This window comes from Phocoena phocoena, chromosome 15 (assembly GCF_963924675.1).
Source record: "Phocoena phocoena chromosome 15, mPhoPho1.1, whole genome shotgun sequence".
Classification (NCBI taxonomy): Eukaryota; Metazoa; Chordata; class Mammalia; order Artiodactyla; family Phocoenidae; genus Phocoena; species Phocoena phocoena.
In genome coordinates, this window is record NC_089233.1 from 62,587,475 (window position 1) to 62,610,938 (window position 23,464).

Sequence of the window (23,464 nt, forward strand, 5' to 3'; positions counted from 1 at the left end):
TATCCGTGTTGTAGCATGTGTTACAGCTTTTTACCTTGCAAGCAGGCTTTCCTAAGGTTAGCAGTTGTAGACCAGCTATATTAACTCTTTTCTGTACAGGGGCCATTACAAATAATGAACATTGTTATTTATGGTACATGTGTGCAAGCACTGCACTGAACAATGGAATTGTGATTTCATAGAGTATACATGTATATAAATTTAGTATATAAGGTCAAATGGTTTTCCCAAGTTTTATACCAATTTATAATCTCACATACTGAGATTTTCATTCAGATCAGCGTCTTAGTCCTTTTAGGCTCTTAGAATAGAATACCATAGACTAGGTAGTTTATAAACAACCAATATTCATCTCTCATAGTTCTGAAGGTTGCTAAGTCCAAGATCAAGGTGTCAGCAGATTCGGTGTCTCATGAGAGCCCACTTCCTGGTTCATAGATGGCCATCTTCTCACTGTTTCCTCACAGGGCGGAATGGGCAAGAGAGCTCCCTGGTGTCTTTTTTATGAGGGCACTAATGCCATTCACTAGGGCTCTGTCCTCATGACCTAGCCACCTCCAAAAGGCCTCACTTCCAAATATCAACACATTGAAAATGAGATTTCAACATAGGAATTTTGAGGGCTTACAAAAACATATAGTCTATAACAATTGATATTGAAACTATAAATATATTTGGAGACAATACAAGGTGAGAAATGTTTGTTAAATTTGATATCCATTCATTGTTAAAAAACAAACAGCAAACCAATTATAGCAGGAACTTCCTTAATCTGATGACAGTTGTATGTATAAAACACACTTTAGCAAGCCTATGCTAAGTGGTGAAATTTCAAAAGCGTTCCCTCTGATATTAGGAACCAGATAGGATCTCTTTTCTCTTCACTGTAATCCTGAACATCATAGCCTAGCAAATAAGATATAAGGATTGGGGCTTCCCTCGTGGCGCAGTGGTTGAGAGTCCGCCTGCCACTGCAGGGGACACGGGTTCGTGCCCCGGTCCGGGAAGAACCCACATGCCGCGGAGCGGCTAGGCCCGTGAGCCATGGCCGCTGGGCCTGTGCATCCAGAGCCTGTGCTCCGCAACGGGAGAGGCCACAACAGTGAGAGGCCTGCGTACCGCAAAAAAAAAAAAAAAAAAAAAGATACAAGGATTGGAGGGACTTCCCTGGTGGTCCAGTGGATAAGACTCCATGCTTCCAATGCAGGGGGCCCAGGTTCAATCCCTCATCAGGGAGCTAGATTCTGCGTGCATGCAGCAACTAAGAATTCACATTCTGCAACTAAGAGTCCACATGCTGCAACTAAGAACTCGCATGCCCAACTAAGAAGCCTGCATGCTGCAACGAAGATCCCACGTGCCCCAGCTAAGACCCAGCACAGCCTAAATAAATAAATAATACATAAATAAATAAAATATTTTTTAAAATATATAAGGATTGGAGAAACATAAATAAAACTGCCATGGGCTTCCCTGGTGGCTCAGTGGTTGAGGGTCCTCCTGCTGATGCAGGGGATGCGGGTTCGTGCCCCGGTCCGGGAAGATCCCACGTGCCGTGGAGTGGCTGGGCCCGTGAGCCATGGCCGCTGAGCCTGCACATCCGGAGCCTGTGCTCCACAACGAGAGAGGCCACAAAGGTGAGAGGCCCGCATACCACAAAAAAAACTGCCATTATTCATAGATACAATGATTGCCTTATTTGTATTGCATTTGAGCTTACCAATCCGTTATTTTTCCTTTTCTTTCCTTTCCTTTCTTTTTCTTTTCTTTCCTTTTTCCTTTTTCTTTTTTTCTACCATCTTGTTGAAAACATTGTCTAATTTGGAGGAGAATTAACACCTTTAGATTATTATATTTCTGTATCCGTGAAAGCCTTATTTGGTCTTTTTTGTTTTATAGATTTATTTTTATTTATTTATTTTGGCTGCTTTGGGTCTTCGTTGCTGTGCACGGGCTTTCTCTAGTCGTGGCTAGTGGGGGCTACTCTTCGTTTTGGTGCAAGGGCTTCTCATTGTGATGGTTTCTCTTGTTTGGAGCACAGGCAATAGGTGCTCAGGCTTCAGTAGTTGTGGCATGCGGGCTTTAGTAGTTGTGGTTCACGGACTCTAGAGTGCAGGCTCAGTAGTCATGGTGCACGGGCTTAGTTGCTTCGCAGCATGTGGGATCTTCCTGGACCAGGGCTCGAACCTGTGTCCCCTGTGTTGGCAGGCGGATTCTTAACCACTGTGCCACCAGGGAAGCCCTTATTTGGTCCTGTATTTATGAAAGGAATCATTAAGATTTTGGCAGGCATATGTAAATGGAACAGTAATTCCACGTGGAGGAGACTTCGTTAGCAAAGTCAGAAAAGGCCACACAGGTAGCAAGAGTTTAGTTCACCTGTGTGCATTTGGTATTTCTGGTGTGTAAGAGAAGAGGTAAGGTGCTGGTGGTCCGTAACTGTACCAGGAAGCAAGCGTGGCAGTTTCCACTGCAAGGTAAAGGTAAATGTTTTGTACTCTGGCTACTTATTTGGAGAATACACATTCTGGAAGGTAGTTTTATACCTTAAACTAGACAGTTCCTTTGACCTACCAGTATCTCTCCTTGACATTCATCTTAAGATAAGAAAATAATAAACAATGTGCACTAACATTATTTATAATGTCAAAAAAAATTGAACCACCTAAATGTTCTATAAAAGCCTGAGTAAATGACAGTACCTCAGTTTAATGGAATATGATGTAGTCATATCAAGTCTGGTTCAGAGGTATAACAGAAAGGTATACTTCTTCCTATTCCTCCTGACAAATACAGCAAAAAAACCAATGGACGTTATGTATAAAACAAAAGTAAGAAGACTCTGAAAGATGGAGAGAAGAAGGCAGATTGGCTAGTGACCTTGAGACTCAAGTACACAGCAGTGAGTTCCCTTGGCTTTGTGCTGTCATCATATATCCTGGACTGTGGTCTGGAGAAGCCAGTATTATGGAAATACTAATGAGCACAGACCAAAAGCAAACAAACCAAAACCCACAAAATAAACCCCACCTCCTTCTAGCCAAAGGACTAGGAAAGGAGCAACTGAACAAGATACAAAACTTTTGGACAAAAATCACTCTGTGGCAGTCAAACACCTCAGTAAAAAAACCACAATAATATACACCCTTCCCCCTCCCCTACAAGGCCTATTGGGGAGGCTGAGCTCCTACCCCTGCCCAGCAGTAGGGAACCCCTCTTTCCTTCTACAAATCAACAGAGGTTGAGTGGGGAGCCTGGGATTATACCCCACCTGAGAGCATCAAAGATTCTTCTCTTCCCAATGGCACACTATCAGAGGATGCCTCGAAAATAGAAGACATAGATAAGATCTGGAGTCTTACAACATAGAACCCAAAACATCCAGGATACAGCAGAAAATCGCTTGTCATACCAAGAACTGACCATCTCAAGTGGAATGAGAAAAGGTAACCAACAAACATCAGTTAAGATGACCCAGATGTTTGAAATATGTGACGAGTTTTGAAGCAGCCATCATAAAAATGCTTCAGTGAGCAGTTATCAGCACAAATGAAGAAATACAAAGCCTCAGCAAGGAAATAGAAGATATAAAGAAGAACTAAATGGAAAGTTGAGAACTGACAAATATAATAATGAAATTAAAAACTTAGTGATGGGGACTTCCCTGGTGGCACAGTGGATAAGAATCTGCCTGCGAATGCAGGGGACACGGGCTCGAGCCCTGATCCTGGAAGATCCCACATGCCACAGAGCAACGAAGCCTGTGAGCCACACCTACTGAGCCTGTGCTCTAGAGCCGGTGTGCCACAACCACTGAGCCCGCATGCCACAACTGCTGAGCCTGCATGCTTGAAGCCCATGCTCTGCAACAAGAGAAGCCACCGCAAGGAGAAGCCCGCGTGCCACAACAAAGAGTGACCCACACTCACAATGACTAGAGAAAGCCCGCGCAGCAACAAAGACCCAATGCAGCCAAATAAATAAATAAAAATTTTTAAAAACCCAGAAAAACAGCTCAGTGATGGACTCAACAATAGACTGTAGAGAACAGAGGAAAGAATCAGTGAACTTGAAGCTGGAACAATAGAAAACTACCCAGTCTATTTATTGGGAAGTCCACTACCCAATCTAAACAACATACAGAAAATAAGTAAAAAAACATGAACAGAACCTCAGGGATTTAAAAGAGTATAACAAAAGATCTGAGTCACAGTAGGAGGAGAGAAAGAATGTGGGGCTGAAATAATGCCTGAGAAGTTCCCAAATTTAACAAAAGATCCAAGCCTACAGATTCAAAAAGGCTGAGCAGACCTCAAAGAAGACATCCCATCCCAGGAATTCCCTTGTTGTCTAGTGGTTAGGACTCCGAGTTCTCACTGCTGAGGGCCCAGGTTCAATTCCTGGTCAGGGAACTGGAATCCCACAAGCCCTGTGGTGTGGCCAAAAAAAAAGCAACAACAAAAAGACATCCCATCCCATCCCAAAAAAGTCTTGAAAACAACAGAGAAAGCATCAGTAACCATGGATGCCAGAAGGAAGTGGCATATTTGTCAAGTGCTGGGAGAAAAGATTGTCAACCCAGAATCTTGTATCTATCAAAACATATCCTTCTTGAATGAAGGGTAGAAGGATCAAAATATTTTCACACGAAGTAAAGCTGAGAGAATTTTTCTTCAGCAGCCCTACACTAAAATAATGGCTAGGGAATTCCCTGGTGGTCCAGTGCCACGCTGTCACTGCCAAGGGCCCGGGTTCAATCCCCGGTTGGGAAACTAAGATCCCACAAGCCACAAGGCGTGGCCAGAAAAAAAAAAAAAAGCTAAAAGAGCTTCTTGGAACAGAAAGGAACGATAAAAGAAGGAATCTTAAAATATCAGGATAGGTGAAGGAAAAATGGAAAGAGTAAAAATATAGGTAAATACAATAGACTTTACTTCTCTTGGGTTGTCTAAATTATGTTTGATGGTTGAAGCAAAAATTATAACCTTGTCTGTTATGGTTGTCAGTATATATAAAGGAAATATTTAAGACAATTATTATTATAAACCGGGGAGGATAAAGGTAGATGGGGTTTCTATACTTCTTGGTCTTGATTTCAGTGGTGATAACGTTAATGTACACATGCCATGAAATGGCATAGAACTATACACACATATTACCATGGTAGTTTCCTAGTTTTGATATTGCACTATAATTACATAAAATATAAACATTGGGGGAACCTTGGTGCAGGATACAGAGGAACCTATCTGCTATTTTTTGCAACTTCCTGTGATTATCATTATTTCAAAATCTTAAAAGAGCCGCCACCCGGGCTGCTCCTGTAGCGATGGCTCCCTTTGTGACCTTGGTCCTGCTCGGGCTGCTCTCGCTGTCTGGCCTGAACGCTGTCCATCGTCCTCCGAAGGTTCAGGTTTACTCACGACACCCCGCAGAGAATGGAAAACCAAATTACCTGAACTGCTATGTGTCTGGGTTCCATCCACCCCAGATTGAGATTGATTTGCTGAAGAATGGGGAGAAGATGGAAGTGGAGCAATCAGACCTGTCTTTCAGCAAGGACTGGTCTTTCTACCTTCTGGTCCACACTGCGTTCACTCCCGACGGAGTGGATCAGTATAGCTGCTGCATGAAACACGTTACTCTCAGAGAGCCCAAGACAGTTAAGTGGGATCGAGACCACTAACCAGCATCATGGAGGTTTGAAGATGCCTCATTTGGATTGGACTAATTCCAAATTCTGTTGTCTTGCTTTTTATTTTTTAATTTTTTTTTTAAATTTATTTTGTTGAAGTGTAGTTGATTTATAATGTTGTGTTAACTTCTGCTGTGTAGCAAAGTGATTCAGTTATTCTTGTCTTGCTTTTTAATGCTTATATGTTTTTATGCTTTATGCATATAAATCAGAAGTTGTATTGATGTTACCGCAAATCTCATCTTCTTTATAATTCTACCTAGGGCACTACGTCTCCACGTTTGACCTGTCTTGGCAGGTAGCTGTAGTGGGGGCTCTGGCAACCTAGAGGTGGGGAAGACAGAATTTCAGGTTTAACATCAGCATCTCGGTCAAATCTGAATTCTTCAGTCTCTTCTGCATACAAAACTGGATAACAAGATAGTATGCATGTTTAGAGTAAACCTCCAATTTGTAATTTTTCTTAGAATTTTGGAAAATTTTTGAAAGATAATTTTCAGAATTATGGAAATTTATTACAGTGGATAAAACATTTTGCCATATAAAATCCATATTTACCTCTTACATCTGTTAGAGAGAGACTTGGTTGTGCCTATTTTGTTTGTTTCACTAATTAAAACAATGGTAAAACATTGTGTTCAGCTTCTCAAAGGAACAACAGCTGACTTCTCAATGTCAGTGGGATCCAGAACATAGCAGAAAGTAATCATGAATGTAGTAAAACAACTGCCTACCTAGAATTCCATACACAACAAAAATATCTTTTAAAAAATCACAGCAAAGTAAATATCATTAGATAAAAAGTCAGATTTCAGTTCCTTTTAGATCCTTACTAAAGGAGATTCTAAATGATGCACTTCAGGCAGAGAGAAGGCCTAAAATGTGAGAAGAAAGGAAGAGCAAAGGAAATGTATCAGTTCTATGTAAAAAGAAATCAACCTAAATAAGCACATAAACTGAATATTTAATATCTAACTAGTAGAGGGCACAGGAGCTTATGGAGTGCTAGTGATGTTTTATTTCTTGACATGGATGGTGGTTACAAGAGATTTTGCTTTGTAATTTTTTGTTAAATGTACATATTCTGCACATTTTAAAGGAATGTTATATTTCACATTAAAAATCATAAAATTAAAAAAAAATCTTAAAATATAAAAAAAATTTTAGTCTGGTGGCTTATCTATACCCATTGTCTTGTAAGATCTCTATAAGTGTTGCCCTTAGGAGCCAGTGGACTAGATTCCCTTCATACTTTGCATTCTTACATTCTGTCTTCCTCAGAAGCATCTTTCTCAAGGCTGCACTTTCACTTCTTCAGTTGGCCCTTCTGTGAAGCCTTCCTTGTCCCCCTAAGTCTGCATGCCAGTAGTGTCCTGCACACATGTACTGTGATCATACTGTAATGAATGGCTTACTTTTCAGTTTTCCCACTAGACTATGAGGAAACAACTGGGCTCTTATTTATTAAGTAACTGAATGAGAGGGAAGGATAACAGAACAATGGCCTATCTTCCCTCTCGGATAGAGGATTGCCTGGCATCTATAGTATATATAGCCTTGAGTCCGTTTCTCTAACTTAAGTTAATCTTTTCCCTCCTTTGTCCATCCATAAGAAAACTTAGTCATTTCCTTCAGTCTTTCCATAGATTTAATCTACTTGTGTTTACTGTTTGAGGCCTGATTGCATTATTTGTAGTAGGGAGTGAATAGCATTCTCTTACACTTAATTTTTATTCCCGATTGCCGGTAGAGTTGGTTGCATTGTATACCTGTCATTTACTTAAAACAAGCACTCAGCTAAGGTTTAAAAGAACATTTTTGGTATGAGATGGGGTAAACTGTACAAACATTTTCATTTAACATGGTTAAATTTGATACACTCTTCTTTCCCAAAGGGAAATATTTTAGTTTTTTCTCAATATTGTATGATACATTTGGAAAATCCAACATAATTTCACATCCAGAAATAACTACTGTTGTAATTGTCCTTCCAGATACTTAAAATACTATATAAATGTATGTGTGTTATTTTCAAAAATAGATTGTTGGAATATACTGCCATGTTTTCTGGTTTTTTACTTAGTATATTATAGACACCTTTCTTCAATGCATACAAATCTGCCCCCTACCTTAAGCATTCTGATGTATTACAATTTTTAATACAGTTTTGTGTTGAGGACCTATATGTTTTCCATTTCTTCTTGTTAAGAAACAATATTTTGCTGATGAATCATTTGTGTGGTACATGTTACATCTTTGAACACTTGATGATTTTATAAAAATAAATCCTAGAAGTCATCATTGTCCTTTCAGGCAAGCAAGAATTCAGATTGATGTTTTATTTTGTTTTGTTCTGAACTTATTATTTTGCTGTGTTTTAGGGAATTGAAGTAAAAATAAAAATATTTTGTGAACTTTGAAGAAAATATTTGTCTTGGTACATTCCTCTTAGCAAAGGAGCTGAGAATCTTAGTTTAAAGAAAGACCTGAAAAAATACAGGGGAAGTGCTAATAACTTTCATGGGAATACTAAAATCTAACCAGTGGAAGTCTGCGCATTTGGAGGTGCTCTGATTTGCAAACAGACCACTGGAAGGTAGAAGCCATCTTTTTTTGTTGTTAACTTCTGATTTAGAGATTTAGGGAACTGATGGTTAGGAGGTAGGCAGAACCAATGAAGAAATGAACTTCTGAAGACGTGAGGCTCTGAGTCATTAAGTTGATATCCTGGACTGATTTGGGAACTGTTCAGCTGGAAACACTGTAAGCTTGGTTACCTGTACCTGAGGTGACTTGTGATGAACCCCTCAATACAAGGAACCTGAGTGCCTCTCTTCACGAGAGGAAGGCAATGCCCTATTCTGCCCAGGCTGCTGAGCATAGAAGGGAATTTGTTAGATATGGAGTAGTAGAAAAGAAAATCAAGGAGGCTGAATTTCTTTTATAAAGGAAACAATTTGGTTAACCTTTGAGAGGGATTTGAGTTCATAATAGTGCTCTTGGAGTTATTCCTTTCCTTATTATTTCAAAGGGTTCAGCACTATCAGATTTATGTTAGATCACTGTCCAGTTTTAGAAGTTGAACAGTGCTATTTATCTTTTCAGAACTCAACAGTAACAATTGAAGAATTCCATTGCAAGCTCCAAGAGGCTACAAACTTTCCTCTTCGTCCTTTTGTTATTCCATTCCTCAAGGTAATTTTTATGAGATAACTACTGGAATGTAATTTATCTTCAACATTTCCTCAAGATCTGTTACTGATCCCTGTTCTATGATCTACATCAGGGCAGCTTGCCACATTTTATATCTGTATTTTATTTGGGGCTGCTACAGAAGTGTGAGTGGTTTGCGAATAAGCTTCATGCTTGATGAGATGAGAGTTGCAAAAGCCTTGAGTCGTGGTCTGTATGCAGACACTGTTGGTGACACACAGAAGGAGCAGGTGGGGAGGCAGGGAACAGGAGTAGAGTGGGATGGAGGTGCGCATGGCATGGAGGTTGGGCTCTTAGCAAAGGAAGTAACTGGACACAGTCTTTTGGTTGTGGCCAGTGGGGGAAGAGTGTGTGTTACGGGAGGAGGCTCTCAAAACAGAGGCCTTTGTAAGTTAGGACTAACCCTTAGGACAGGAGCATGTGGGAAGGCAGTGTTTACTTCTCTCCTCCCCCCAGTTAGTCTAGTTCTAATTACATCCTCTGGAATTAATGTCCCCTGGAACATAACTTTTGGAGACACTGTTTAAAATTATTATGCGTACCTGATAAGTGAGGCTGTGTTAAATTTATATATAATATGCTCCTTTTAAAAAAAAACTTTTTATTTTGAAATAATTTCATGCTCACAAAAAAGTTTCAAGATGGTACAATAAAATTCAGATTCTCCAAATGTTGATATTTTATCACATCTGCATTATTATTCTCTTTTCTTTCCATTTATTTTTTTCCTCAGAAATGTTTCAGGGTAAGCTGCAGACATGATACATCTAAATACTGATACTTTAGTATAATTATCAAATCAAGAAATTAACATTGATATTTATAACACTGTTACCTATAGACCTTATTCATATTTCACCAGATGTCCCACAAATGTCCTTTTTAACAAAATGTCTTTTTTTTTGGTCCTGTATCTAATTCAGGATCACATGTTGGATTACATTGTCATATCTCTTCAGTCCATTTTAATCTGGAACAGCTTCTCAGTCTTTTATGATTTGGACAGTTTTGAAGAGTACAGAATAGTTATTTTATATCATATGTTTCAATTTGGATTTTTCTGATACTTCTTCATGATGAGAATGAGGTTATGCTTTTTAGGCAGAAATAGCAGGTAGGTGGTATTACTGCATGCTATCAGGAGACATAGATGTGAATTTGTCTCATAAAGTGGTGATGTGGACTTTGATCAGTTGGTAAAGGTGGTGTCCACCATGCTTTCCCACTGTAAAGTTACTATTTTTCCCATTAAACAATTTTTAAAAACAGGTAACATTATGACTCATACAGATTTTAAAAAGTGAACCTGTGTCGTAGATTTTATTTAATTCATTATTAATGAGGGAATCTGTAAGGTGTTATAACCTGTTCAGGGGAGAAGCCAAAGAACAGACATTATAGGTCAGGATTATTGATAAGAATATGCAAACAAAAGTAAAATTGGCTTCTTCCGCAGTGGGCAAGGGAAGTCTCTAGAACCTCTATGCATGTAATTTTATGCATGTTCATAGACAACAAGTTTTTTGCTTTGCAACCGGTTATGTGTAAGTTGCAATCCTATAAAATAGGTCAAAGGCAATGAATGACTAGAGTCAGATAACAGTGTATTCTAGACCAGGCATAGTCTGGAAACTTGTGACCAGTATCCAGCCCACCACATTGTTTTGCAAAGCCCTGGAGATGAACATTTGTAATCGATTTGGTAATATGGAGCGCTAACTTTGAACCCTAAATAAGCTAAAAATGTTATCCTCAGTCCCTCCCTATCAAATGAATTCTATTCTTTTTATTAGTAGCAGACTATACAAAAAAAGCTGAGCTCAATTTTTTTGTATTTTGACTTTTTAAAAAAATTTATTATTTATTTTTGGCTGCGTTGGGTCTTTGTTGCCACTCGTGGGCTTTCTCTGGTTTCAGCGAGCGGGGGCTTCTCTTCGTTGTGGTGCGGGGACTTCTCTTGTTGCGGGGCACGGGCTCTAGGTGCGCGGGCTTCAATAGTTGTGGCATGCGGGCTCAGGAGTTGTAGTTTGCGGGCTCAGTAGTTGTAGTTTGTGGGCTCTAGAGCACAGGCTCAGTAGCTGTGGCGCACGGGCTTAGTTGCTCCGCGGCATGTGGATCTTCCCAGCCCAGGGCTTGAACCCGTGTCCCCTGTGTTGGCAGGCGGATTCTTAACCACTGTGCCACCAGGGAAGTCCCTGTATTTTGACTTTTGTCAGTACAGTATTTGTAGAAATTTGTTTTCTCTCTTTTATATGAGTACTCACATAATATCTTCAGTTTTGTCTTGACAAAATAAATATGCCCCTTTTACCTTCTTTTACTTTACCTTTATTTCCTAAGAAAATGTAATGCATCAAAAAGGTGGGTCATCTTAGCTGAAGTACTGATTCTGGTTTTTTAAAACTTTTAAAATTAGAGCGTTATAGACACGCAGGAAATGCATAGGTCTCAGTGCACAGCCTGTGTTGGGCTCTGTTCTGCTGGCATTGACACCTTGGCCTCTCAGAGCAGTCTGTGGTGCCTTTTTCAGCCTTGAAACAGCTGTGTGTTCTATCTTGGTCTCTTTTCTGTGTATCAGAGCCAGTAGATAATTATTTCCCCCAAGACTCCAGAATCAGAGAGATTTGGGAAATTTGTGTTAATAGGAAATGATTAGCATATTTAAAAATTCATCAGAGGGCACATGTCACAAATGTAAAGATCTGACATGATTGTTTTTTCAATTAAGTTTTTACAGTTGCTACAAGATTGAGGTTATAGAACAGACTTAAAAGTGTTTTATATCATCAAGTCCTCTATTCTTAACTCTTGTTATTTTGGAAAACAGCATGAGGTAGGTTGTTCTGGCAGCTTTTTGGCTAGCATTTGGGTTTTTGTCAATTTATTTCTGCTTTAAAACAGTCACTAATTGTGGTGCCTGCTAAATTAACTGTTGGTAAAGGGATAACTACTTGCATGTATTAAACTCTCCTTTTACTTTCTCATCTGTTTCCCTTGGGATAAAGACTTCTTATGGGCTCAGTCTGAGTTGTTTTCAAATTTGGGGGGAAATATAATAATTTTTTAAAATAAATATGGGGAAAGTATATTTTAAATATGAAGGACTTAATAAAGTTTAAAGATGCACAGGGTTTTTTGTATGATTTGTCCTGTTAGAGGTTTAAGTTTGAGGAGAAAGAAAAATAATCAGTACATAAATAATTATCCTTTTACAAAATAAGGAAACATGCTCAATGGAGCACCACAATAAGAAATATTAGATTCTGCCCACGGGTTACCTGTGTATACTCAGATCCTAGACTAGTCTAAGGTTTGTTGCCTTCATTTCCATCACTCCTGTTACTTTTTTCAAAACCCCATGTTCCAGCTAAGCCAGAATAGTCACTGTTTCCGGAATTCCGTGGCAGCTGTAATAGAGAACAGGAAGGCAAGGTTGAGTAGTGCCATCAGAAATGGCTTAGATTCACAAGAGAGAAACCTGGACTTAAAATGATAAAGGAAAGACTGAATTCCTCCTACTCCCATGTAGGCATTACTAATTCGCTAACTAACTGAAGTCTTCAAAAATATTTAAGTTTTTAAATAATTATGTTCAACAAAGCTTTATTGAGCTTTGACTCTGTACTAGTCCTCAAAGGTAATAAAGCACAGTTTCTTCCTTAAGGGGATTTACATCTTGTGGGGACAAGAGACAAGTTAACAGTAATTCAAGTTCAGTGTAATGGATGTCACTTTATTCAGAGGGGGGCATATGAAAATTAGAATGACAAAGAGTGAAGGGCTTTTGTTTTGTGTCGTCTTGTTTGTGAAAGCCTTTTGAGGTGCTGAGCCCTGTGTAAAGGGCCCAACACTGGGAAAAACTGCCTTCCAGCCCCTGCCTCTTCTTTTCAAGGCGAACCTGCCCCTGCTGCAGCGAGAACTGCTGCACTGTGCTCGGGCCGCCAAGCAGACACCATCCCAGTACCTGGCTCAGCATGAACACCTTCTGCTCAACACAAGTATTGCATCCCCTGCTGACTCTTCTGAGCTGCTCATGGAGGTGCATGGAAATGGAAAGAGGCCCAGTCCAGAGAGGTGAGCAGAGAAGAGCTTTGTCGTCCTTGCTTTTCTGGAACCACTCTGAGCTTTCCCTTTACTTGCAAAAGAAAAAGAACTTGCTTACCGTGGTGATATGTAGGGGTGGACTCTTAGTTTTGCTTTGTCCCAACATCAGGCAGCAATATGCTTCTCAACTCTTTAGGTGACTCTGTATACCCCCGCTGATAAATTCTACTTTTGAGCATTCTGTGGGTCCACTGCTCCAGAACCATGAGAAATATAATCTGTTCAAGACATTTTTTTTCTGATACGTGAAGTCTTGTAAAAGTATAACAGTTAGTGAATCAGCTTTACTTTGAAGATTGAAATTATATTAATATAATTTAGCCTTAAAATTTATGTATGAGTATACTGCTATTTTCTATGGTTTGTGAAGGAAGCAACATTTTAATAACAGTGGAAAATTTGTTACAATTGAAGCAAATGACTAAAAACCCTACCAATTCACAAGCATATTAATTATGTGAGCCTTTTTTCTCCCGTGTAGAGAATTGTTTCTTTCCAATACTGACTTCCACAGTAGCAAATTTGACCTTGAAACATTTCTAAATATAGTTGAACCCATAATCCTCCATAGTCCTATCACATAAGAAAATGCTGTCATCTTACTTTCTCCTTTGCTTCGTGAGGTTGAGATGTTTCTGCTTGGTTATGGATAGATTTGACCTCTCTTTTCATGCTGGGATAAATCAGTAATTTCCATTATCTGCCTGCCCCCTGAAGACATTTCGGTTCATGCCTCATCTCAAACCTTTTCTTATCATCTTCCTGTTTGTGAAAGTGCATAGCACAATACATAGCACAAAGTAGGTGCTCGGGCAATGTTTGCATGAACACTTGTTGACAGGCTCAGACATGTACTTCCCATTCTTCTACAGGCGGGAAGAGAGCAGTTTTGAAAGAGATACAGTTCCTCCTGAGCCTCCTGCCAAGAGAGTGTGTACCATTAGCCCTGCTCCCCGGCACAGTCCTGCCCTTACTGTGCCCCTCATGAATCCTGGGGGCCAGTTCCATCCTACTCCTCCGCCTCTTCAGCACTATACCTTAGAAGATATTGCAACTTCCCACCTATATCGTGAACCCAACAAGATGCTAGAACATCGAGAAGTTCGTGATAGACACCACAATCTTAGTAAGTGGCATAAGCAGCATGGTAATGATTTAAATTCAGATTGAATCCATGGGTTTCTTTCCTACTCAGTGATAAAGCAAAATACTATCATCATTGCTTTTTTCCACTGATAAGCTAAAACAGTATTATACATAAAAAAGAATGTTAGAGTTATAGTATTCTTATTTGAAATTGATCTCAACTCATACCTTGTTGCTATTATCATTATATGATAGAAGTAGGCTAAACATATTTTTGGAAATAAACAATGAAGCATTTAAGAATAAAGGGATATTACTTATTCTGATATGGTTCAGAAGAAAAATAGAGAATGACAAAGCGAAAGAGGTAAAAATATTCACGTTTAGGAAATCTGGGTGAAGGTTGTGTGAGAATTCTTTATTCTTGCAACATTTCTGTAAGTCTGAGTTTATTTCAGAGTAAAATGTTTTTAAAATTAAACGAGAGATGTAAAACATGTGGTCTTAAGAGGTGAAAGTGCAGAGACATTTAGGTCAGAGGTAAGGCATACCTAAATTTAAATCTTGGCTCTGCATTCTAACTAGCTGTGTGAGCTTATGCAAGTTGCTTAGGCTCTCTGTGCCTCAGGTTACACATATCTAAAATGGAGAAGGACTTCCCTGGTGGCACAGTGGTTGAGAATCCACCTGCGAATGCAGGGGACACGGGTTCGATCCCTGGGCTGGGAAGATCCCACATGCCGCGGAGCAACTAAGCCATGTGCCACAACTACTGAGCCTGCGCTTTAGAGCCCGCGAGCCACAACTACTGAGCCTGCATGCCACAGCTACTGAGCCCATGCACTGCAAGTACTGAAGCCTGTGCACCTAGAGCCCATGCTCCACAACAAGAGAAGGCACTGGGATGAGAAGTGTGTGTGCCGCAACAAAGAGTAGCCTCTGCTCACCACAACTAGAGAAAGTCAGCACACAGAAATGAAGACCCAATGCAGCCGAAAAAACCCAAAAAATTTATAAAAAAAAAAATAAAATGGAGAGAACACCACCTCCTGTGCTGGGTAATTGTCACATTTGGACTGCCTGGCATATGCATCCTCAGCAACCATTAAATTTAAGGAAAAACAAAAAGGCCCCTAGCAGACCTCACCTGAGATCAGTTTTGAACAAAGCTCCTTGTCAAAACTCAAATAAGTTTACTGTAGAAGGTTCTTTGTAGTTTAACTGCTGAGATATGTCCAAGCAGAGAACCAAAGGGCTGCTAGTTTCCAGTATTGGCCCTGCATTTCCATTTGTGGGTTGCCCTGTGGAGTTGAAAGTTGCAAAACATTTGCCTGTCCCCCCTTCTGACTTAGACTCACTAGCATCTTTCAGAGGCTCGGACCACAGTAGGGCCCTGGCTTCATGCAGTAGTAGCTGAATGGTGTGGGCCACGACAGCAGTGGTGTTCTCAGCTGCCAACATTTACTGACTCTTAAGTACTTAGATTGTGGTATATGTACATTATCTCTTTTAATCCTCACACATAGGATTCCGTGGAGTTTATGCCTTTTTATACATGATGACAGAACTATGGCCAGAATCACATAGCTAGAAAGTGGCAGAGACAAGATTCTGACCCCAGTTTTCTGATGCCGAGAGCTTGGGTACATTCCCAGTATGCTATGATGGCTCCCATAGCAGCTGTTCTGTATGGTTCTTATGTTAAAAATTCACCTTCCTATTGATTTCTTCTATGTTCATACACATTTTTTGCCAGTTGAATGCGTTACCTTCTAAGAGAGAAGTATGCTAAAAACTAGCTAGAACTGCATTTTGGTCAGATTTTCCTTGTATTTCTAACAATTTTAGAAGAAGGTTTTTTCATCTTGAAGTGTTCTACTTGAAAGACGTTTAATCCTCTACCTTGAAGGTTTATTTTACAGTCAATCATTTGTTTTCCAGGCTGGTTATAGATTCCTTAATTCTCCCCAGTCCTCTTTTGAAAATGTATGTCCTAGTACAGTAGTTCCTACCAAATCATTTCCCACCCCCAACTTTTAAACAAATAAACTGTAACACTCCCCCAATTTACTCTCCTAAAATGAAATTTATGGATACTATAGCCTACCTTAGTCCCATAATTTTAGGATCAATATTCTAAAGTATAATCCATAAGAAAGTATTTTACAATATATTAGTGCTCAGGCATGACTACACAGGAAGATATGATGAAATAAGCAGATGGTTGCACAAATACAGAATCACTATGAATACAACAGCTATAAATTCAGACTGATAACAGGTGTGTTACATTGACAGTTCAGATACTATGAGCAGTGTTGCCATGTGTGACAAGATTTTCAAAGTAGTGGATAATTCAGTATATCCTTGATTCACACAGTCATTGCATTCATGCAAATTTCAGTAATGTATATCAAAAAACATGCAAAAAATTATACTTTGGTTAATACTAAGTTGTTTCCAAGTGCTTGTACAGCACCAGCTCTGTTTGTGGTGGTTACGCACTTGCATTGTGCCACAACCTTGCCAACATTTAGTATGATTGACAATTTAATATTTTCCAATATATAGATGTGGAACCATCTTAGTGAAGATTTATTTACCCTGACTACGTATAAGTTTGAATGTCTTTTCATATGTTTATGGATCATCTGTACTTTTTTGTCTGGGGCATACCTATTTATTTATTTCTCTTCCCTGTTTTTCTTTTGGGCTATTTGTCTTTCATAATTGGTTTGTAGGAGTTTTTTTAATACATTATGAGTAGTGATTTCTTGTTGGTTTTATGTCATTTTGTGGTTTTAGATCATTGTGAGTCATTGGCCTTAATAGTGTGCTCATAGTTGGTATGAATGTATGTGTATTTACTTGGTAGAATTCTGTTTACTGTATTCTTCCCTCTATCTTCAAATTAAATCTAATTTCTAATAGGTCTAAATGGAGGCTATCAAGATGAGTTGGTAGACCACCGTTTGACAGAAAGGGAATGGGCGGATGAATGGAAACATCTTGATCATGTAAGAATCTTACAGTGTATAGTTTTCCTAACTACTTGTTACTTTTAATTCTTAATGTTACTGAGAGTAAGAGTGTATATGCTTGAAGTGAACTAACCAGAGCTACACTGTCTTTGCAATAAAAGCTGATTTATCTACTACTGCCGCAGCTAGAGAGCTAAGAGTAACTCCCAAATCTTTGTAGTGGGGTGATCACTTGAGGTCATAACCAAGTGAAGCCATGTAGTATAATGGTTAAAAACATAGGCTTATGAGTTTTAGGTCTCAGCTTTGCCACTTCTACCTCTGTGATGGGCAGGTTCTTTCACCATTTTTAGCCTTAACTTTTATATCTTAAAAAAAAAATAATGCTATATTATTTGAATTCATGGGGGGTTGTAATGATATGCAAGGTGCTTATCACAAGGCCTGGTATAATAAATGGAGTGTTAAATAAATGGAGCTTCTCCAAATACAAATGAGAATTAGTATACTGGCACAGAATGTAAACTCTGCCCCATTGGAAAAGAGAGTTTTCCCTCTCACTAAAAAAGGAAGAGAAGATGTAATACCTGCTTGAAATATACATAGAGTAGCTTTTCCTTCCTGAGTGATGTTGTCTCTGAATGTAATTCTCTGATTGCATTCTTCTATAAATCTTCTGCTTTCGGCAGAGATATAATGTGTTTTCACCACACTCTTTAAAGAACCATATTGTGATGAAACTGGCTGCTTCAACCATGAAGAATCCAAAAAGTATTATTTTGAAATCTTAAAAATTGTGTGTATATATTTAAAGAGAAATAATAAGAAAGGTTTTCAAATATAAACTTGATATTGCTAAATCTGTAAGCTTCTTAAGCCTTTATTCTTTATATTTTGTTTACTTGTCCTTGATTTTCAATGTTGATTGTATGAATGTCCTCACCCCATGTCTCTGCCCGACTTCTTACCTGGCTCAGGCCCTGAACTGCATTATGGAAATGGTAGAGAAAACAAGGCGCTCCATGGCAGTCCTTAGGCGCTGTCAGGAATCAGATCGTGAAGAACTCAACTACTGGAAAAGACGATACAATGAAAACACAGAGATGAGGAAAACAGGGAGTGAGTTGGTCTCCAGGCAGCACAGTCCCGGGAGTGCAGATTCTCTCAGCAATGGTAAGGGGAGAATCACTTCAGTTGACAAGGGAGGCTTTTTTTTTTTTTTTTTTTTTTGCGGTACGCAGGCCTCTCACATTGCGGAGCGCTCCGGACGCGCAGGCTCAGCGGCCCTGGCTCACAGGCCCAGCTGCTCCGCAGCATGTGGGATCTTCCCGGACCAGGGCACGAACCCGTGTCCCCTGCATCGGCAGGCAGACTCAACCACTGTGCCACCAGGGAAGCCCAAGGGAGGCTTTTTATATATCTTTTTTGTTGTTATTTTTTATTTTTGAGACTTTTAATTTTTTTTTTTTTTTTTTTGCGGTACTTGGGCCTCTCACTGTTGTGGCCTCTCCCGTTGCGGAGCACAGGCTCCGGACGCGCAGGCTCAGCGGCCATGGCTCACGGGCCCAGCCGCTCTGCGGCATGCGGGATCTTCCCAGACCGGGGCAAGAACCCGCGTCCCCTGCATCGGCAGGCAGACTCTCAACCACCGCGCCACCAGGGAAGCCCGAGACTTTTAATATTTTACTTTAAAAGGAAGATGGTACTATATTGTGGAATTAGAAAGACCTTGGTAATTATAAAAAATATGTCAAGGACTCAGTATTTAGCATGTTCAAGAAATACTGTCTTCCCCACATAGAATGAGAATGTTTGTCATTTTGTTCTGTTTTCAACTCTATATATAAGTGCTGAGTGATTATCAAAGAATGTTTGGATGTTAAATTCAGCCTGGCTGAATGTACTTGGGGCTCTCATGTACATCACATTCATTCCTCACAGTAGCCCTAAAAAGCTTCACCTCAGCTTCCATCCCCTTTTCCCCATTCCCTATCTAGAAGATTACCATTTATTAACCTCTGTCTGGACAAAAAAATGAAAAGTTTTACTGTACCAAGCTGGATTGTGCCTTCCTGCCTTTTCCTACCCTGAAGCAGCAGAGTTATGAACAATCGTTGAGCTCTTAATCCAGGATACATCCAGGACACCACAGCTATTCCCCCAAAAATGTTCCCTCACATTGACCTAGTAACTGAAAAGGCACCCTATCCAAAGGCATGACTAAATGAGGGGCCATCTGTGATCAGATTCTTTCCCCACCCACCCACTTCAAGCTCCCAGTTTTCCCCAGGGAGAATGACTCCTCTTATGGCAAACCTAGCATGTTCCACAGAAGACAGCCATTAGTCTCAAAAAGACTACCAAAAAAATTGAGGCAAAGACATTGGTAACTAAGGGATTCCTCTCCCCGACCCTACCCACAGAGGTGACTCTTGAGCCAACCATAGATTTAGCAACATTGTGTGGAATATCCAGCACAGCAGGACATCAAATACTTATAGTACAATTCTTTTAAAAGGAATCTCAAGCTAATTCTCAGGTATCTCTCACCATCTGAACCTTCACAAATACTCCCTGTCACAGCTCACAGAAACGTACCCGAAGTTCACCACCCAAATCACAAACCTTGCATCGAAGCTCTGCAAGTGAGAGGGTGTAGAGTGCAGAGTGAACGTGGTCCTGAATCGTCTCTTCTCCAGCCAGGACTACAGGTCTTGCTGGTGTTGTTTAGAAACATTGCTTTGCATTGAGGGTTTAGCTAGGGTGACTATGGCTATCGTTCTGTCATAACTATTACCAGCACCTCTCTTGCTCTCGAAAATGAGGACAATTGGGATGATAAATTATATTGTCACTACAGGTTTACCTCTTCATGGATCATAGGGTTTCCTCCTCTCAGGTTTCTCAGGGCACTGTCAATCTGTCTGACTTAAACAGTATCTTTCAGTATCTTTATTTATGCATATTATACATATTTAGTATTTTTATTTCGTTGTTTATTTCTCTTTTAGTACATTTGTTGCATGCATTGTAGAAGGAAATCATAATATCCTAAACAAGTGAGCTACTCAGTGTGGACCAAAATCACTCCAAAAACTACTTGGTTTTTTGTTTGTTTTTTCTTGCATTACGCGGGCCTCTCACTGTTGTGGCCTCTCCTGTTGCGGAGCACAGGCTCCGGACACGCAGGCTCAGCGGCCATGGCTCACGGGCCCAGCCGCTCCGCGGCATGTGGGATCTTCCCGGACCGGGGCATGAATCTGTGTCCCCTGCATCGGCAGGCGGACTCTCAACCACTGCACCACCAGGGAAGCCCTCCATTTATAGTTATTATAAAATATTGGCTGTATTCCCTGTGTTGGTTAATACATCCTTGTAGTTTATTTACTTTATACATAATAGTTTGTACTTTTTAATCCCCTACTCCTGTTTTGCCCCTCCCTGCCTTCCCTATCCCTACTGGTAACCGTTAGTTTGTTCTTTATATCTGTGAGTCTGTTTCTTCTTGGTTATATTGACTAGTTTGTTTTATTTTTTAGATTCCACATATAAGTGATAACATACAGCATTTGTCTTTCTTTGTCTGACTTGTTTCACTAAGCACAGTACCATCCAGGTCCGTCCACATTGTTGCAAATGGCAAAATTTCATCCTTTTTTATGGTTGAGTAGTATTCCTGTGTGTGTATGTACCACATCTTTATCCATTTATATGTTGATGGACACTTAGTTTACTTCCATATCTTGGCTATTGTAAATACTGCTGCTATGAACATTGGGGTGCATGTATCTTTTCAATTTAGAGTATTCGTTTTCTTCAGATATATACCCAGGTGTAGAATAGCTGGATCATATGGTAGTTGTGTTTTTAGTTTATTGAGGAACGACCATACTGTTTCCTACAATGTCTGCACCAACTTACATTCCTTCCAACAGTGTACGAGGGCTTCCTTTTCTCCACACACTCACCAATGTTTGTTATTTGTAGTCTTTTTGATGACAACCATTCTGACAGGTTTGAGGTGATATTCTGGTTTTGGTTTGCATTTCTCTGATGATTAGCAATGTTGAGCATCTAAAAGTTAAGTGTACTGTTTATAATCTGATTTTATTCCTTGTCAGAACATTTTTTCCAGTAAATGAATGTATATGTTTGAATCTTTCTACATGGTGAATGAGAGATCTGATAAGTTTTTCACAACAGTAAAACATGTCAATTATAGACAGCTTCTGACCCTATGTTGTTTCTCTCTCTTCTGTAGATTCTCAGCGGGAATTCAACAGTAGGCCAGGAACAGGATATGTACCTGTGGAGTTTTGGAAAAAAACTGGTATGTCTGTCTGCTTATAGGTCACATGTACTCACTAATTTATATGAGTGTAGAGCACATACTTGGGGGAAAGGTGGTTTTCTCACAACTTCCTCTTCAAAGAGCTCTAGGCTCCTGCCTCTCCCCCTTCAGCTTGTCCCACCTTCTGGACTGCCTGTCATGTTACTTGCTGATTAAGAATTTGGAATGACTCCCTACAATCCATCCAAGTCCTTATCACCCCCTTCTACTGGGAGGTGTTAAGTAACCGACTCTTCCTTCCCTATTTATATGCTCTGTTTCTGGGTGTATAGCTTAATTCGTTTCTGCCTGTTCCTGTCACTGTGTTCTCACGCTCCCACATTTGATTTATTCTGCTCTTCCTTTCATCTTCACTGTCTCTAGCTGCATCACGACTATTCTTGGTAGGTGTCATTTTCTACAAGAATAAGGGAGGGTAGGAACTGCTTGTTAAGACAGGGGATTGCACTAACCTCATATCCCTAATATTACCTTATCCAATACTAGCCTTCTTTTCCTTCTTGCCTCCCTTTCTCAGTGAAATTTTTGTAGTCCAATATACAGTTTTTTTGTTTTCTTCCTAAGATAAAATTTATTTCTACAAAAAAGTTTATACCAGTTGATATCAAGACCATAATATAAACAGATGGCCAAAAGATAGGAACACACACCTCATGAGAAAAACAAATTAACCATATTGCAAAATGTTTATTCTCACTGACAATCAGGAAAGTACAAGGTAATGCAACCCTGACCAATTATCCCCCAAAGTCTTTAACACCTAATTACTGACAAAATTTTAGAGGACCCTGTTAATGACACTAAATAATTCATCAGAGATTTATATATGCAATTATTAAGTGTTACCAGCCATGAACACATGGAAATTTTGAAATCATTTCTCACTGGCATGCTTTTGAATCTTAAAAGGGAATGATCCAGGGACTTCCTTGGTGGTCCAGTGGTTAAGTTAAGCTTCTACTGCAGCAGGGGTACGGGTTTGATCATGGGTTGGGGAACTAAGATCCTGCATGCCACACGGCACGGCCAAAAAAAATAAATAAATTAAAAAAAAATAATAAAAGGGAATGATCCAGATTTAGGCATGCAAATTGTTAAAAAGGCAGCAGTATGTAAAAAGACACTGTTTTTAGTGTATTCTTGGAGCAAGGGAGAGGCAACCCAGGAAATGCCCACATATCCGTGAATGGTTATATGAATTTTATAGTATGGCACCACAACAGAATATTATCTTACCATTAAAAATAATTTGGGAAACTACATAGCGCCTCGGAAAAATCTCTGCAGTTGGAAATGGGGATGTGTATATTATACTACCAAGAAGTAGAATTGTGGGAAATGAAGTTAGTAATTGTAAAGGTAGAGTGAAAAATTACCATGCGCAAGATCTCTTTGATAACTAGTGATTTTCTACTTGAGAGGTAACCTTTGGTTAACTACGGTTAAGAGCCTAACTTTGGCGTGGGCCAGCTAAATTTGAGTGCTTGTTCTGTGACAGTGCCATCTGTGACCTTAGATGACCTTCAGCAAGGTAGATTTCCAAACTATGATTCTTACTGATTCATCTTTAAACTGAGAAGGTAAAATACACTTAGGAGCATTTTTATGTTGGCTCAATAAGAGACACTCAACATCTACCTGGTAAATTAAAAGAGGTCTATGAAAGGTAGCTGTGGCGGGCCACAGTGGACCTGCGTGGACACCAAGAGTAAAGGAGTGGAGTCAGTGTCTGATCAGCTCTGCATCATCCTTGACCTTTAGGGTGAGAACTTGCTTTTCTTGGCTGGAGCGATATGATGGAAAGTTCTAGGATGGCAACACTGTGTCTAGACCTCTTTTGAGCCTAGGCCATGTGCAAGAGCCAAGCAGTAAGGGAGTTTCCTTAGGCTTCTGAGTTGTCCAGTTTTGTGGACTCAGAAGGGAGGTCATTCACACTGGGACTTAGGACTGAAGCTCAAATGCATAGCATATGTCATTTGGAGTGTACATCCTATGAAACCAAGCAGGGCAGTGGTGCTGGGAGGAACTGATCAG

The 23,464-nt window shown here is 39.8% G+C and overlaps 1 protein-coding gene and 1 pseudogene across 2 annotated transcripts in view; both read left to right on the forward strand.

The window, feature by feature from the left end:
- The window catches only part of CBFA2T2 (CBFA2/RUNX1 partner transcriptional co-repressor 2), a 44,282-nt gene that overhangs the window by 14,968 nt on the left and 5,850 nt on the right, over positions 1-23,464 (forward strand). Inside the window, exons 3-8 of the mRNA XM_065892902.1 lie at positions 8,801-8,890; positions 12,801-12,982; positions 13,885-14,138; positions 17,030-17,115; positions 18,057-18,252; positions 21,341-21,409. Coding sequence (XP_065748974.1) covers positions 8,801-8,890; positions 12,801-12,982; positions 13,885-14,138; positions 17,030-17,115; positions 18,057-18,252; positions 21,341-21,409 — 877 coding nt within the window. The remainder of the gene's footprint in view (positions 1-8,800; positions 8,891-12,800; positions 12,983-13,884; positions 14,139-17,029; positions 17,116-18,056; positions 18,253-21,340; positions 21,410-23,464) is intronic.
- On the forward strand, positions 5,310-5,741 carry LOC136135075 (beta-2-microglobulin pseudogene; annotated as a pseudogene). Its single transcript, XR_010656590.1, has one exon. The product of XR_010656590.1 is annotated as a beta-2-microglobulin pseudogene (transcript).